The sequence below is a fragment of the Camelus dromedarius genome, chromosome 23 (genome assembly GCF_036321535.1).
Source record: "Camelus dromedarius isolate mCamDro1 chromosome 23, mCamDro1.pat, whole genome shotgun sequence".
Taxonomy (NCBI): domain Eukaryota; kingdom Metazoa; phylum Chordata; class Mammalia; order Artiodactyla; family Camelidae; genus Camelus; species Camelus dromedarius.
Window position 1 is genome coordinate 15,154,735 of NC_087458.1, and position 18,119 is coordinate 15,172,853.

The following is an 18,119-nucleotide window of genomic DNA, read 5'->3' on the forward strand; positions in this document are numbered from 1 at the left end:
GCCTATCTGTTCAGGCCCCCGCCTGCAGGTGTCCCCGGCACTCACCGCCGCGCCACCTCGGCGTCCTTGGCCTCGCTCCTCTCGCGGCAGCAGCAGCAGTAGACGATGACGCCGATGACGATGAGGGCCGCAACCGCGCCGCCCGCGATGCCCGCGTACAGGGCCACGTTCATGGAGGCTGCCAGACACAGAGCTGCCGCCGTCAGAGCCCCAGCCCCAGTCCCCAGCGCGAGCCTGCAACACGCGCCGAGGCTCCGGGGTGGCGAGCACGCCGAGCACGCGGGGGATGAGGAACCACAGCAACCGGAGTCTCCGATGCCGGAGACGGTCCCGCCCAGGCTCTGAGCAGCCCCAGTCCTCCTCCCAGCCCAGAGGGCCGCGCTGCCGGCTCCTGGTAGCACGCCATGAAAGGCCCGGTCCGTGGGAATGTGACCAGACCAGGCAGGGGGATACTCTTCAGGATGGAGGTGCAGACAGTGACAGATAGGCGAACAGATCTGGGCTACCCCAGCGCCATAAAAGTCCTTGGATGTCAGTCATACCAGCTCTGACTCTAGCTCACCCCCAAGCTGGCCAGTGCATCCCACCCCAAAAAGATGGAGTGCCGACTCTGCAGCAGCCAGGCTTGGGCACTTCCCCCACGCCCACTGAGCGACACTAAGGGCAGACAGGACTAAGCAGGTCTCCAGAAACCAGTCTTAGGCGTTATTTCCAAAGAACCAAGGGAACTGGGCTGGCCTCCAGATGAGGGGAGCCTGGGACAGAGGCATGTGGCTGTCACCTCAGCCACCCTGCCAGTGGGAGACCCTAAAGAGACTGCCCACGTCACCTTCATGGTGGTCCCTCTCAGCGGACTTTTGGACCCCCAGCCAGTCACCTTCTGGCCTTTGTCCCCTCTTCTTCCCTCCTTCCCCAACTGCTCTTACGATATCTGACAGCCACGGTGATGTTGCAGGACTCCGTCCCCACCTCATTGCTGGAGGTGCAGATGTAGTAACCCGACATCTCTGTGGAGATGTTCTTCAGAGTGAAGGTCTGTCCTGTGACTGGGAAGGAAGACCGGTCAGGGTGAGGGGATGGGCCACCGCAGTAGGGTGGAAACAGCCAGGAGGGAGTTTAGATGCCTGAACTGCCAGGCAGATACAAGCACGGACCTGAACCTGTCCTCATCTATAATATATACGGAGTAAATGTCCACCTTAAGGCTGCAGGAGGATTAAACCAGGCAGGCTGCATGGCTCTGAAGTGCTCAACACTCCCATTCAGGCAGGCACCCTGGGTGTGAAGCCTGGTTCTGCCACTTAAGGATTTTGTGACCTTGGGTAGGGAATTTAGCATCATTGAACCTGTTTCTTTTTTTCTTTTTTAATTGAATTATAGTTGATTTACAATGTTGTGTTAGTTTCTGGAGTACAGCATAGTGATACAGTGTGTATATATATATATATATATATATATTCTTTTTCATTATATGTTAGTACAGGATATTGGATACAGTGCCCAGTGCCAAACAGTAGGACCATATTGTGTCTATATGTTATATATAGTAGTTTGTATCTGCTAATCCCAAACTTATAGTCTATCCCTCCCCTACCCTTTCGCCTTCTGTTTCTTTATAAATAAAACCGGTCAGGGTGAGGAGATGGGCCACTGCAGTAGGGTAGAAACAGCTGGGAGGGAGTTTAGATGCCTGAACTGCCAGGTAGATACAAGCACTGCCCTGAACTTGTCCTCATCTATAATATATATGGAGAAAATATAATAATATAATAATAGTGCCTGCCTCCCAGAGTGCTTGTGAATATAAAATGGGGTACTAGTAAATATAAGCCCACAACTGAGTGCCTAAATGTATAGTATGTGCTCAGGAAACATACATTATGTATCACATGGAAATGCTTTATCATTAAAAGTTATGATTATAACCACTTTCATGATCTTCAGAAACAGAATCCCTTAGCTTGGACCCATGTGAAAGAAGCCTTGAGAAATCAAGAACTCTGACTTCTGGATTTCTCTGCCATGAGTGACACGTGTGTGTGTGTGTGTGTGTGTGTGTGTGTGTGTGTGTGTGTGTGTGTGTGTGTGTGGTGGGGAGAGGAGGAGGCGGGCTATCAGTCCAGTCTCTTCCACCTCCCCTTCCACCACTCTCGTAAGTCATTTAACTTCTTCCAGCCACAGCTACCTCACCTGGGAGTGGAAGTATAAGTACCTGGTGCCCCTGAGTTCAGGGCAATGGTCCAAATGTCCTCATGAGAAACCTTCCTGCTAAATCTATGACCCTATGAATTCCTTCACCTTGAAAGGGAGAGCTTTGTGCTTGGACATATTTATATGCCCTGTCCTCAAAGAAGCTCGGGCATAACTGCTATTTTGAGAGAAGAGTTAAAGGACCTTTGTCCTCTAACTCGCTGCAGAGCCAGCCTCCCCTGCTGTCACCAGGTGCTTACACTCCATCCAGAGGAGATCCTCTAAATTGCAAATAGGATCCAGTCACTGCCCTGCTCAGACAGTTCAGAGGCAGCCCATCATCTTCAACAACAAGTCCAGGCTTCTTCATATGGCCCCGAGGTTGCAGTGCTGGCCCTGGCCATCACTCCAGCGTGGCCGCTTGTCAGTTCCCCTGGTGTCCCACCTCCACTCTGTTGCAAGCTTGCATCTCGGTGTGAATTTTTCTTGTCTGAATGCGCTACTCAGTATATTTCCTCAAATGTAATGTCCTCTGATTCTTCCAGCAATCTTGTATGGGAGATGAAAGACATATTTCGATCTCCAATGTCGTAGAGGTAACTGGAGGCTTAGGGAAGTCAAGTGACTTGCCCAAGGTCACAAAATTAAGAAATGACCAAACAGTAATGAAAATTCTGTTTTAGGTTTAGAACTCCCTGGAGTAGTTAACAACTTTCATTTTAAAAAAATTATAAAAGCAATGGATGCTCATTACAAGAATTTATACATGACGTGAAACTATTACTTTAAATCAATCCAATCCAGAAAATCTTTATAGGCTCATCACATCAGCTCAAAACAAAATAAAAAGTGTCTCCCTGTCCTCTTAGCGCTTACAGAATATGCAGGAAGCCAGACATCAAACAATGGTGATTATAGAGTGATTAGAGTCCAAAATGGAAGCACTATTTGCTTGAGCTCATCTGAAGGGTCAGGGAAAGCGTCTGTGAAGAGCAGAGAATAAAATAAAAATCATCTGTAACCTCACCAGCTGGAAATAACAGCACTTTGATTTGAGGTTTTTTATTTCCAGTCTTTTCGCATACACTTTCTTCAGATTCTTCCCTTGACACCCAGCACACTCTTCTCTGGATACACATTCTCTGTAAAATGCTACCCCATCTATCCTAGAATTCCATTCCTTGGTGCTTGTTCTGGAGTACTGCTTACATGTGATATTGATACATGGTACTGAGAAAGGGGTCTGTGACCCAAGCAAGTTGAGAAATCACCGAGATAGAGCTTCTGATGTGCTAGTGAGCCCCGGGCACCTCTGACAGGGGGTTACGGTATTAATGGTCTCATTTTCTAAACCGATTGGATTTTTTTATTTTTAAGAGGCTTCTCGAAGGAACACACACTGGGAGATGCTCTATGAGATGGGGCTTTTTCCAGGGTTGTATAGCTCTTATCAGATCCCCACTATTTTAGAGTGTGAAACTCAGTCTATGTGTTAAGTGTACACAGCACGTGGCAGACAGAATGAGGTTCGGAAGACTTCAGATTCTCCCCAGGACCTTCCCGTTTGTCAGAGCCCAGCTGTGAGCTCCTGGCCTTGTTTAGGGTCGGGAAATGTGTGGCCTCCTAGACCAGAATCAGCGCTAACCTTCCCCAGTTCCTCAGAACGAACACTGGACATTAGAAGCTACTCTGGGATTAACCAGTACACACTGATAGCTGCAAGATCTGCTTTGATTCTGATTTGGGGCTTCCAGGCCCCTTTTCCTCTTGGAAATGACCCTGAAATTTGGCTAAAAATGTTTCTGCTGCAGTGGCGACACCTTGTGGTCAATCAGGAGAACGCATAGGATGGTAGGGCTCCCATTCCCTCTGCTCCAGTCGGGGAGAGGGTTCTTTCCAGAGAAGCCCTGATCTGCCAGAGACACCGATGTCAACTTGACAAGATTTCACGTTTCTGCCCCAAATCCACACCCTGATCCCATGGTTTGTCAACAAGCTCAGGCTGCCTTCAAGATCTTTCCCGGCTGCTTGGGAGCAGGGCCCATGCCCACCCTTCCTCCCCTAAAGTGCTCCAGCCCCAGAATTACCCCTCCCTCCTTCCTTGAGATCCGGATTCCTGCTCCTTCAGTGCATGAAGTTCAGCTGACTGGGACAGGGCTTGCAAAGGATGCTCCGAGCATCACATTTGTGATCTCCTCTCACCCTCTTCACAGCCTTCAGGGAAGGCAATATAATGATTATCCCAGTTTTGCAGATGAAGATACTCGCAGTCAGAGAGGCTGTGAGTGACTTAAGCTACAAAGTAGAGAAGTCAGCACTCAAATCCTTGTTGGCTGAACCCAGATTCCTTGTTCTTTTTACTGCTGACTTGCTTCCATTCATCTAAGTCAAAGGAAGCAATGTTTAGTGTTGGAAATTCTGTCTTCGGGTGTAGGAGGGCTGAGGAACCCTGCTTCCCAAATTGTTCACAGTGGACTGTTTTAATATGTTTTAAAAGTCAGAAATGGGTTTGGACTGATCCACAGGGGAAGAAGACATGGTAGGCTCTCTAGGGTTCCGTGAGCCTGGGCAGAGCTGAAGGGTTTGAGAACCACCCACACCCTGCAACACCAGCCAGATACAAGCCTGTGCTGTTATTACCATTAACCACGCTCTTTTCTGACACTCCCAGGTCCCAGTTCTGACTCTGAGTAAATCTTAACTTGAGGCAGGATAAAGATTTTCTAAAGTAACTAAGCAGATCTGTCTTTAACCTTTTTCATGCCTTCAGGCTTCTCCCCTTTTGGGTCACTGAAAAGCTAAACTCTGGCTTCTAACAAGCCAAGGAGTCTTTCCTGATGGAGGCGGGAGAGCTGTGAGCGGGGAGCCCGTTTGGGATGCTCTTCAGAAGCTGCCTGTGTCCCACAGAGCAGAGCCAGCCTCCCCAGCCTGTCGCACAGGCCCTGCATGGTCTCTCATTGGGGCTTTGCTTACAGGGCACCTCCTGTCATTCCTGCATGTGCTGTTCCTATGCCTAACCTACTCATCCTTCAGGACCCAGCTCAGATAACGGCTCATGATTCCTAGCATTAATCGAGTGCTCACTATCTACCAGGCACTCATCTCAGTGCTTTACATGTACTTTTATTTAATCTTCACAAAATCCCTATGGAGTCAATACTAGTTTTATGCCCACTTTGTAGATGTAGAAATGAAGGAACAGAGAGGCTAAGTAACATGCCAAGGTCACACAGCTAACAAGTGACAGGGCCCATGCCATGCTCCTAACCACCATGCTCTCCTGCCAGTTCAGGTAAGTGCCCCCTCCTTGGAGAAAGCTTCTCTGCTCCCTTTGTGCTCTGGGTTCCAGCACCCCTGAATACAAACTACTGTAGCATCTCCCACCATGTAACCCTCAGCTTTGGGCCCACTTGTACACACTTTGCGGGAATGTCAGACCAACTAGTGTCCATGGCTGCCCTTCTGTGACCATTGCTGGAGTCCCTGGGCTGTTCCCAGGCCAGAGAGGGAGGCCACAGAGCCAGGAGGAGAGCTGCCAGCTGATTTTGATAGAAATTCCAGGCACTCTCAATAAAACACTTGCCAACCAGAAAGATGTAAACAAAACCAGAAGCTTGTTGAAATCCACATCTTCTAGTTTACATTTGATAGAGTGGGTTCTACTAATCATTTTTAAATTTTTTTTTTTTTTTTTTTTACTTTTAAGAAATTTTGTTTTGCCCTCAAACAAATAAAAGGCAGAGTGATGAAGTTCAGACTGGAGCCACAATCTATGCATTCATCTGGAGGGGCTCACCCTCCCACCCCATCTTCTCAGAACCCTTGTCTCCACCCACTGCTCCACACTGCCTCCCGCTTCCTTTCCATCCACACTGGGCAAGAAGCTTTCTCAGAAGTTAATCCAGTGAGTCCTTCCAAGTCTTGTCTTTTTTGACCTTCAGGAAAAGTGGGTGCACCTGGCAGGCGGTCAGTGGGCAGTAGGGCCCAGAGATTCCACTGGGGTTTTCCCACACCAGTTGGCTCCAAGGTAATGACAGTGGGATGTTTAATACAGCACTTTTTCTTTTCTTGTCTTTTTTTCCAGTTTGTTCCCTGACCAAAAGGTCAAATACCAAGCTGTCCAGTACAAAACCGATCTCCTGGCAACCATAAGGAGAATCAACCATCTCCTTCTCTGAGAATGTGGGACCCTTACAGCAGACCTGGTTGTGTAACTGAGTGTGGTGATAAAATGGGGGCCTGTTTAGGCGATGGGGATCAGGGGAGTCTGAGATGGACCCACCTGGACAGGGGATGGGAATAGGAGATTCCCCACCTTTAAGTGGAACCACAGAATTAGACTTGGGGTCTTAAGTGTAAACGTACACATAATCATAATCAAAACTCACACACACACACCCCTCCCAGTGCTTCTGCATAGAGTGGTAATCGATACATGCTTAGTCAAGAGAATTCAGTTACAGGGAATAAAGAAAGCAAATTAACACGTACTATCGTATTATTTCTCACAACAACCTATGAGATAGATATTAAGAGAAAACGGTGCTTAGAGAGACGGTCCAAGATACTGCAGTGCCAACTGCAGGGTGGAGGGAAGGGGCAGCCTTTGAGGGAATCTGATTGGTCAGCCCGGGGTCTCCCCTGGCAACCCGAGCCAATCAGCTGCTCCGTGATGTGGGGGCCCGCCTTCCCTGCCAACCCTGTTACCTGGTGGGACTTGCCGCTCCTGGTGCAGGACATCATAGCTCTTCCAGCTGTACTGAGGGGCTGGGGAGCCCTCCTGTGATTGGCAGGTCAGCTGAATGTTGTTCCCAATCACAGTCTCTCCCTCGATGCCGCAGTCGGGCTTGGAGGGTGGCACTGTAGGGAAGCGGGCCAAAGAGAAGCCATGAATTAGTTGGGGCTTGATGACAGCCACTCCCGACCCCCAAACACACACACACACACACACACACACACACACACACACACACACACACACACACACACACTGCCTTGTTTGTTCACAGGCAGAGAAATTCACAGCCTAGTGGTAAGAGGTAGTGACATAAGATCAACCCAATCCAAATTATCCTTGGTGGCCTGTCACTGTCACAGAGAGGCAGCACACATAGTGGACAGCATTCTGATGGCAGTAGCTTTAAAAGTGCAGTCACCATTATAAAGAAGACACCGAGGCCGGGGTCCTGGCAGAGCTGGGCCTAGAGCCAGGTCTTCTGACTCCAGACCCACTGCTCTCTCCACCAGCTCAAAGCTGCTCCCTGTGACAGTGACTTCTCTGCATCACTTTAGGTAAATCCTTCAGTCCCTCAGTGCTCCTATCCGTTAAATGAGGGGACAGCAATCTTCTGTAAAGAGTCAAGCGATAGTATTTTAGGCCACATTATGGTCTCGGTTGCAGCATCTTCTTTTTAATTAACTGGAAATGTAAAAACCATTCTCTAGCTCACAGACCACATAAAAATAGGCTGCAGGCTGGATTTGGCCTTAGTTTGCCAGCCCATGGGCTCATTGCAGCTCTTCAGGGCCACCTCTTAGGAATGTCCCCTTCTGTTAAGCATCTCCCTCTTCCCATGCTTTGCTGATAAAATGCAATTGTTATGAGTGACTGGGTGATGGGAGAGACCCCAGGCGGCAGCAGTGTTGTGTGTGGGGTGGAGAATGAAGGCTGAGGGGATGGAGGAGATACAGGGGGAAAGGGAAGCCCACAGAAACAGTTTACAAAACCCAACAGGCCACCCTCAACTCACAAGCCTAACATGATCTCCCGGGATTCCTGGACACCTTAAGCCAGTGCCTTTACTCAGTGCTGTTAACACACCACTGTGTACAGTGGTTTGTTCTGCAAACCTTATTGGGCATCTGCTGTATGCCTGACACTACTGGGTATGGAGATGACGTGGTGAGTGAGTCCCCATGTTCAAGGAGTCCAGTGGGGGCAAAAGATAAGTGATCAAACAAGGACCAGGCAGGGCGCAAGGCTTCTGGGACAGGGAAGGCACTGCAAGGGACACTGACCCAGTCACGAAGCCAATATTGGAGATGGGGGGCAGTCGGAGAAAGAGAGAGGGGGGCACTCTGGCAGAAGGCACAGCATGTGCAAAGGCTCTGAGGCAAGAAGCAAAAAGTATGCCTGGGACTTCAAGTTGTGTCCTTAGGGGTGAGCAGGGGAGGACACCCAGAGGAGAGAGCTATTATTGGAAGCCCTCAGTGGCAGGCCCGTTACCTCCGCTTCTTTCTTTACATGCCCCCTTGGATGGTTGATTTGCCCCAATAAATAATGCTGCCCTTTCTATAATCCAGACCGCACAGGTGCATGGTCACTGAGCATGGAGGGTGAATTCCAATCTCTGTTCCTCCCAGAGTTGCTGGGGGAAGATATTCAGGACAAACCTCTCCCCTGGAGCCCACAGCCCGGGGTATTTCCTCTCTGACACAGGGGGTGGCTGGTGGGTGTGCCCCACACCCCCTGCTGTCTTAGTGAGGGTCAGCCAGGCCTGGAGCCAGGGTGGGGCAAATCAGAGGCATTCCCTACTGCCACCCCCAGTCAGACAGTCCCTAAACCTGCAAGGCCGCAGGTTCAAGGACAGGCCTCAGGTATCCATGCCCAGACCCCCAGGCCTGGAGTAGCCTGGGGGGGGGGGCGGGGGGAAGGCTGCTGCCTGGGGGCCACTCTCACAAGCAGCCCCTCAGTCCTGGGCAAGCAGGTAACTTAGGGAGACAAGAGACAGTGGACACCACTTGCTTCTGAGGACACCCGCTCCAGCTCAGGGATGCTGAGTCAGGCTTTATCTCTTGCGTTCTCTCGAGGTCCAGGAACATCCCTCCCCACCCATCAAAACCATCACCCCAGCTTCCCAGGGAGCCTTTACCAGTGGGCTAAGCCTTTATTCCACAGAAAGAAAGCTGGCCACAAATTTAGTACTACCCGAGAAGTCTCACCTTGGCCTACATGTGCATGATGGGTAACTGAGCCTTTCCATGGCTGGGTTTCTTTGGGATACAAGCCAAAAAGGATGGGGAGGGGACGGAGGCAAATGAGCGTCTGGAGATGCACGAAAAAGCAAGCTGAACACATCCAAAGACTAGCTTCCTCACACCACCATTTGCTGGGGAAAATTATTAAAAGCAAATCTTTAATTCACTGCAGAGGCAGCAGTAGAGATAATGGCAAACAAGGGATTCCCGACTCCCTGGAAGACCTGCCTCAGGGAGGAATGTGTCAGATTCTTTGCCCCACCCCCCAACACGACCCCCGGCCCTTAATCTCAGCCCCCAAACTACCTTCCCCCTCACCTCATCTTGAAGACCCCCCCTAGCCCTCACTCAGTCCAGACCCCTCCCTGAAGCTCCCCTCCTCTGCCCTCACCATTAAGAACAGCTGGGACCTTGAATCAAACAGATCCAGTTCAATGAGCCCTTCTGCCCGCTGCGGGGGCTGTGAGACCGCGGGGACTCTCGGAAGTTTCGGTTTCTCAGTTGGCGCGTCCCATCTCCCAAGCAGAACGTAGATGCCACCTGAATATTTACTGAGGGCGGAGTGATGGGAAGGGAGCCGGGGACGCGCTGGGCTCCGAGGCCTCTCCAAAGCCTGCGACTCCCGCTGCGGACGTCAGGGGACGCCAGAGGCTGGAGAGACGACCGATCCTGCCCGGCGGCGCCAGGTCCCGAGTCCCCGCGCCAGGTGGCTTCCCCTTGGTGACCAAGAAGGCGCGTGCTCCACCTCTGTCCAGAAGCTCCTTGTTCGCCTCAGTTTACTGTGAGGTCACACAGCCCGAGTGGGCGGCCCCATATAATTAAAGCCCTTCTGCCTAAAAATAGCCCAGCTGCAAAGCCATTTGGAAAGAAAACTTTTTTTTAACTGGATTTCTTAACATATAGTACTAAATTCTCTCCCTCTCCCTATTCCTCTCTCTCTTTTAAAGCAAAGCATCTTTTCACCGAATTCCATAATCTCAGATTAAACTTGTATCATTTGCCCTTGGAGATAACTAGTTCCTCTCTTACAATGCAGCTGTCCCTGAGAGGGCAGGGGGACTATCCAGACGTTCCCACCTAAGTGGGGTCCTGCTGGCTTCCCCTCAACCAGCTTGTTGCCAGAAGAAAATGGGAGCTATTTAAGAGAAGCTGGGAGGAGACAGAATTAGCCAGAGAAAAACCAGGTAGGGTCAAAGTGAGGGAAAAGTTTAGTAAGAGAAGATATTATACAGTGCCAGATCGTAAAAGCCAACTACACAGATACAGATAACGTGCTCTCTCTCTCCCCACATATATGTGTGTGTGTATATACATCTCAAAGCTGATTATAGACATACTGTAATCAAAACCACATTAACTGGCATATTAATTGGCATAGGAATAATCAAAAGGAAAATGAACAAAATAAGGAGCAAAACCAGCCATGTATATATGAGAACTGAATATGTAACCAAGGTGGTATTCCAGTGGGAAAATGATTGTTTCTTTGGTATAATAAATGATGTTGATGCAATTGGCTATCCGTTTGGAAGAAAACAAAGACTTTAACAGTCTCTCCCTTGGCCATGACCTGAGAAGAGCCAGAAACAGGGGTGGGAGGAGGTGGACTAAGGAGAATGAGGAGACAGACCCAGTACTTGTCCCACTGCTGGTCCCCAAGCTTTGGAGGATCAGGCCCAAGCTACAGAGAGGTGTGAAGCTCATTGGATCCTAGATTAAAATTCTGATTTAGACCAAATGGATTTTTTTCACCTAGCAAATTAACAAAATTGACAAAAACTTAAAAGATTGATAATACTCAGTACTGGTAAGGATATGGGAAAATAGACATACTGACATAATTAATGCTCATGGCAGTACAAGTTGCTTTGGGGAAATTAATGTGCCATATGAAGTAACATTTAATGACAGCATCATCTTTGATCTAGAAATCCTACTTTTAAGAATTCATCTAATAGAAACAAAAACAACACAGTGAAGATATATATATCTATATATATAGATATATATCAATATTTTGTTTGTACCAAAAAAAAAAAAGGGAAAACAATCTGAGAATGCTCATCAGTATGGAACACTGGAATAAATCAGTACATCCATGCGATGGATGTGTTCTGTTAATTGATCTGTATGTATTGATCTTGAGAAATGTGCATGAAACATTAACAACAAGAAAATTACATAGTAATCTTTATAATAGGATCTCTTTTTTTAAAGGAAAGGAAAGAAAGAAAAAGAAAGTTTGTGTGTGTGTGTGTGTGTGTGTGTGTGTGTGTCTGTGTTGAAATGACATGGAGAGGTATGTGGAAGAATACACACCAGAACTAGCCTTGGCCACCTTGCTGGTCGTAGGATGCAAGGAAGAAATAGTTATTCTTTACTCAGGGGTTTATTGTCTGACTCAAGCCAATGCTTCAAAAACCCGGGCAGCCACCTTATGCAATTAAAAATAAAATCTCGTTACGTAGTGTAAACGGGAAAGAAATGAAACATGCTCCATTGTTTTGGTTTAAGGTATTGCTCCCTCCCAGGGTGGGGGCCATTTCTCACAGTGGACACCGACTGGGCGCCCACTAAAGTTTTCTCAGTAACTGGTTGACTTGGAGTCAGGTGCCTACTTTCTTTGGGCCTCATCTATAAAATGATCGTTCTGATCATTTCAGAACTATAAACTCCAATAGTAAGCTGCTTGTGTGGAAAGTACGTTACCTTGGGGCATATTTCAGAGGCAGTAGAACCTGATCAGCGGTGTGTTGGAGCCGAGAGTTGTGGAGACGGTGGTGTGAGGGCTTCTACTGATTAGGATTGAGGGAGGGAGGGATGCCTGGCGTGTAAGAGAGTCATGACTTGGGCCCCAGCATTAAAGTAAGGCACCGTGAGAGTCTTTACAGTAGGATCTGGGGTTTCCCTTTTTCTTCTGTTGAAGAAGTTTGGCATGAAAAGGAGAGGAGTTGGTGTGAAGGAAAGGGCAGTGGATGGAGCACAGACAGAATCTGCAAGGCTGACCCCTGAGGACCACTCCAAACAGCCTTGACCTCTGCCCTGGGGAGCTGTCTGCCCAGACAGAATGGTGTTTGGCTCCCGGGGGAGGAGCAGGCCCCGCCCCCACTCCTCCAGCCCCGCCCCCGGGCCCCCAGACAAACCAGACAAGGGGAGGAGTCTCAGCTCCTGGTCAGGCATTGCTCTCTGGCAATCTTTATCTTCCCATCAGGATGCCCTCCTCCTTGCGCCCCCTCCTCTCCCCAGCCTCTTCCTACCATCCCAGGAAGAAGGACTCACTCACCGAGGACCAGGAGGCGGACACGGGACTTGGAGGTGCCGTCCAGGTCCGACAGCAGCGAGACCGAGCACTCGTAGGTGCCATTGTCGTCCATGGTCAACTGGTCAATGGTGACCGAGGCATCTGACTGCTCTACACTGCTCGATACGTTGACACGGTTCTGATAAAGTTCACCGTAGATGTAGGTTTTGGTCGAAAAGGTCCAGATGAGCACCCTTTCCTGGGAGGGAGAGGAAATAGCCCTTGGTCTTCACCCTATGGCCCTGGCACGGTGCCCCAGCAGATGACCACCCTCATCTGCTGTTCCCTGGCCCAGATGCACTGACACCAATCCCACCCAACAAAGAGCTCAAATACTGGTGCCCATTTGTGGATTCCTCTTATAATGTGTATATATATATATATATATATATATATATATATTTTTTTTAATGACAATATTGAAAGCCTGGGGCAGGTAGGCAGTTCATATCAGGAGCACATGTGAATAAGTGAGGCCTTCTCAGATCCCAGCACTTTAACTTCTTGTAACCTCTGGCACCTCTCTTACCCGTTCCATTTTAGTTCATTGTCTGGTCTCCATCAGTCAACCAGTATTTACTGAGCACCTAGTATGTGCAGGCATTGTGCTAGGCAGCCATCCTTGGCCTCCAAGCCCACTTTATTTATTTGACTCTTCCCTTTGGAATTTCTGTATTCATTGATGTACTCAACAGAACATGGTACTGGCAAGACCCTTACTTTCGAACCAGACTGCCTCAATTCAGAGCCCAGTTCGCCACTTCCTAGCTGTATGACCTTGAGTAAAATGCGTGACCTCTCCAGGACTCTTCTACAAAGTGGAGATAATAATAATGACACCTATAGCACAGGATTTTTGTGAGGATTAAGGTTGATAATATATACAAGGCGATCAGGGCATTGCCGACACGGTAAGTTTCCTGTAAGTGCTGGCCATTGTGATTACCAGGCAGCTACTAGGTGCCTGACACTCAAAGACCAGTAACTCATGATTTCTGCCCTCAGGACAGTGAGGGTGATAGGCCACCCAGCGTTATAGCATCGGAAGATTAGCTGCAGAACCTCGGCAGAGAGGTATTACGTCTAAGTTGGGAAGTCAGAGGAGGCTTCCTAGCAGAGTTCCCAGAAGACAGTCCCTTGAATCTTGGAAGACAAATAAGAATTAGTCAAGCAAAGGGGGACTGGGGCAGTGAGTGTTGGAGTAGGATAAACGTATCTGGCATTTCAGGCAAAGAGAGAACAACGGGGAAAGATCTATAAGTGAGATGCAACATATCAACCCTAAGTGTTCAGTATGAGTGAGGGTGAGTGTGTGAGCGAGGGACTGGTAAAAGGAGAGCTTGGGCAGGACGCAATAAAGACCATAGTGGCTGTTTATTGAGTATATGCTGTGTGCCAGGTCCGATTCAAAGCACTTGGATTCTATTATTCTCATTTAATCCTCACAACCCCCCTGTGATGTTAAGTTTTATGATTATACCCATTTTACACATGATGAAACGGAGGCACCAAGAGGTTAAGTGCCTCTCCCAAGTGTATATGGTTGAGTAAATGCCAGGACTGGGATTCGAATTGGGCACTCTGGCTTCAAAACCTGAGCTCTGGAGATTCTACATTGCCAGACGGCAGACAATGTACCTGGGACTAAAGAGATTGCATGTTATCCTGTAAGCACTGGAGAGCCATGTGTTTTAGGAAGTTAGCTTTCAACACAGGGTGGAAAATGAATTGAAAGGAGAGGGAACCAGTTAAGAAATTGGTTTAGCAATTCAGGTGAAAACCGATGGGTCTTTGGACAAGGCTGTGGCAATGCAGATAGGAAGAATGGAGTGAATTTGAGGAGGATTAAAAGTGGTGGGAGCAATGGGACATCGGAGGGATTAAGTGTAGAAAGTTAGGGAGTAGCAGATCTCAGGGGGAGAGCTTTTTGGCCTGAATGTTTGAATGAATGGTGATGTCATTTCCAAGAGAGGAAAAACCTAGGAAGAGAATGTTTTATGAAAAAATAATGCATTCTGTTTACATTTGGTACGCCCAAAGTGTGGACGGGTACCCAAGCAGAGAAGCTGCAGAGGTCAGCTGAGTGCACTTGAGGATGAAGGTTTGGGAGTCAGCGACATGCAGATGGCATCAAGCCATGGGCTTGATGAAGCCACCTCAGGTGAATGAATAGAGAAAGGGCAGGTCCTCGTGTTTCTTTACTCTGAAAGGTCAGGGAAAGTACAGAGAACTAAGACAGTAAGCCAAGACAAGGATACCAGAAAGCCAAGTGAGGGAGGTTCCAAGATGAGAAAGCGGTTGATAGTCAGAAAAGCCAGTGAGAAATGGAATAAGATAAGGACTGAATCAGCACATTGAATTAGCAAGAGAGAAGTTGCTGGTGATCTCAGCGGCATGTCAGGAGAGGCAGGCAGGCCACGCAAGCTAGGGAAGAAAGTGTGGGGACGTCTGATGCCTGTGCATGTTCTTTAAGCAAATCAAGAAAAGGTGCTCTAGGTTTTGGACAGACATACCTATGCCAGGCTAATGGAAAGCTGGCCCCCCGGGCTGAGTACCCTCGTGCAGGGCGTAATCTGCCTGACCACATGCTACAGCCCTGGTTGGGGCAGATAACTCTCAGTGAAAAATGCAAGAGGCAGAGTAGTGCCTACAACAGGCTACTATTTGTGTAAAAGGAGGGGAAAACAGGAATACATACACATATACACACGTGTGTGACTATATATATTCACATTTTCTTGAATGTGCATAAAGAATTACTAGAAGGATACACAAGAAACTAAATCGGTTATCATAGCTCAAAGGGATACGCAATGACTGTAGAAGAGATTACCAATGAATCAGAATAAATGCTGGCCGCAAACAACCAGTACCAGTGGAAATTAGCCTTGCCTGGGAGGGTAGGGGGATAGAGGGACTGGGGCGTGGAAACAGGGTAGATGGGACGGGGCTGGGGGTGGTGGTGGCAGGGATATGAATGCGACTTCTCCATGTATACTTTTTATGATGTTTTAATTTTTGAACCACAGGATTACATAATCTACTCCAAAATAGAAAATCAAATCAAATCAAATCAAATCAAATCAAATCAAATCAAATCAAATCAAATCAAATCATATCAAATCTCCTCCATACTCCCCTCAAAAAGAACCCAAACGAGGGCGAAAAAAACTATAACAAAATTTGACCTCAGGAAGAGCTCTATGCTAATCAAGAGGAATGACTGACTCAGATGATACCGTTTAGGTCATTTGTGATTGGCCACCAGAAAAATGTTTTAGGGAAGGCGACTTTTTCAAAATAGAGGTAGCACAACATGGTCCTCCCTGGGTCCAACATTCACTGCTCCCCTCCTCCCCAGCCCATCCTGTGTGCTATCTAGGTTTATTCTAGGAACATTTATTGAAAGACTTTTTAGTGCTCATCCTCCAATAGGTCATGGTCAAGGTCATAATACTCATCCCAGTGATGCTCCCAGCTTTTGAAGGAAACTTACCGTGTGGCTCTTTAGAAGCTTGTCCCATTGGATAAATCCTTCTCGGCTGAGGGAGGAAGTGTGGTAGGTGCATGGAAGGGTAACGCTCTTTCCCCGAGCAGCTCGAAGAACATCCTTTGGGGTTTCCACAGAGATGGCATGGACAGTCACCCAGACTGGAAAGAAATGGGAAGTGAGGGGGAGAAGTGGAGCCATGAGGATGCTTGTGGTGAGGACTGTCCAGGCAGGGCCAGAGCGAGGCCAGAGCTGCGCGGCAGGAGTCAGCGTGGTCCAGGGGAGGAACAGCAAGGGAGCCGTGTGGTGGGAGGGGAGTGAGTGAGGAGGAGAGACGAGGCAGAGAGGTAGAGGGGTCTCAGGTCGCACTGGGCCTTGTAGCCCATATGTAGGACTTTGCATTTTGCTAGTGGGTGGCTGGAGCAGAGGAAGACACAGCCTGGAGGGGAATCCAAGAGAAACCCAAGCAATGGCGCTTGCCAGCACTTCCGACCCCAGAGAGGACTCTCGCAGTTTCCTGCCCACTTGGCAGAAGCTCTAATAATTGGATATCCTTCCCATGTAGTCTTGATTCCCTTTAAGCTGCTGTTTTTTTTTTTTTTTTTTTTTTTTTTGCTGTTTCGCAAGGTAGGCAAGTCTGCACTCCAGCCCATCGGCAGTATCCCTCCCTGTTGCAGGTTGCCACGTTGGGGGTGGGGTTCCCATAATACAACATCTCTGTCTCTCCTACCCATTTCTACGTGGTCCATCTACATGCCATAGCTGTTTAATCAGCCTCAGATGTTCTTCAGGAGGAATTGCTCTCTATGTAGGGGTAGATTCGGTGTGTGTGTGGCAGAGGGTAACCTCGGGGTCTTCCTGCGCAGCCATCTCAGTCCCCTCCTGGACCACTCCGTGTTTACTACGCAGCTTCTCCATGGCCGTTTCAGGAAGTAGCATTGCACTGAGTTTAAATGCACAAATTCCAGAGCTGGAACGCCTCCACTGGAATTCCAGCTCCTTATTCTACTGAATGTGCAACCTCGAGCAGTTAACTTCAGCTCCCTGTGCCAGAGTCTTCACTTAAAAAATAGATCGTGTAAATATTAAACTACATGGAATGTGTGCTTTGTTTAGAATGGTTCCTAACCCATAATCAGTGCTCAATTAATGATAGCTACATTTCATTTATATACATATGTGTGTGTGTGTGTGTGTGTGTGTGTGTATACATATACATATATTCATATTGAATAACTTCTACTTTCTCATCCCATAGTCTTTTGCTGAGGTACATCTTTGGTTAGAAGTCAATCACAAGAGATAACCACCGACCATCACCATAGGAGACCTATCATAAAAGAATAGTAATTGCTAATGATTATAACTAAAGAACAGATCTGTTTTAGAGGTCATTATAACAGTGAGTTAAAGTCATTTTATGCTAATAGATTTGTGAGGGAGGAGATTGGAATGAATGGATGAGAAAAGAGCTCATAAAGAAAAGGAAAAAGTCTTGAACAAATATAGAGCATGATTTAAATGCTATTTGTAAACCCGAGAAGGATCTTGAAAGGCTGATCCTGTGCTCTGAGGCACACTTTCATTTTCCATAATCCTAAATGAGAATTCACCCTATGTTTAAGAACTTCATGCCAACAGCCTTCCCCCAGAATCCTCCATGGCGAATCTAAATCCTCCCTGATTCAGGCACTATCTTCTTGTTCTGACATGACTGGCAACGGAGACATCTGGCTTAACTTCTTAATAATTTCCCATCATATGCTCAGAGGCTTCTGATGTTTGTGATCACCTGCGTTCTCTCTCCCATCTGTAATAAACCCAGTTCCTTTCACCTCTTCCCCTAGGCTTCATGCTTGTTAGCTCTGTGGCCCTCGTGTTTCTACTCTGTGGGATCTTTGCATCCCTACCTGGTGGATGAGACAAAAGCACTGGGTAGGACATCTAATCCATAATCAGAAAACTAGGAAGTGGAGAAGTTCATTTCTAGAGCCTTCCAATTACCCCCTTTCTACTTGCTTGTCCGGGTCTACATTAGTTATCTTCTCCCCAGTTGCCCAGAACCCACCCTCTCCCCAGTAGACGCACCTCTCCCACCCTGTTGCTGCAGACTGCTGCATCCCTCATGCTCCAGAACTATTCTTTCTTTCCTCCTCCCTC

The 18,119-nt window shown here is 48.0% G+C and overlaps 1 protein-coding gene across 1 annotated transcript in view; it reads right to left on the reverse strand.

Moving 5' to 3' along the window:
* Positions 1–18,119, reverse strand: part of GPA33 (glycoprotein A33) — a 33,074-nt gene that overhangs the window by 2,151 nt on the left and 12,804 nt on the right. Inside the window, exons 2-6 of the mRNA XM_031435852.2 lie at positions 15,966–16,120; positions 12,452–12,668; positions 6,898–7,050; positions 927–1,046; positions 46–178 (exon numbers count right to left, since the gene is read on the reverse strand). Coding sequence (XP_031291712.1) covers positions 46–178; positions 927–1,046; positions 6,898–7,050; positions 12,452–12,668; positions 15,966–16,120 — 778 coding nt within the window. The remainder of the gene's footprint in view (positions 1–45; positions 179–926; positions 1,047–6,897; positions 7,051–12,451; positions 12,669–15,965; positions 16,121–18,119) is intronic.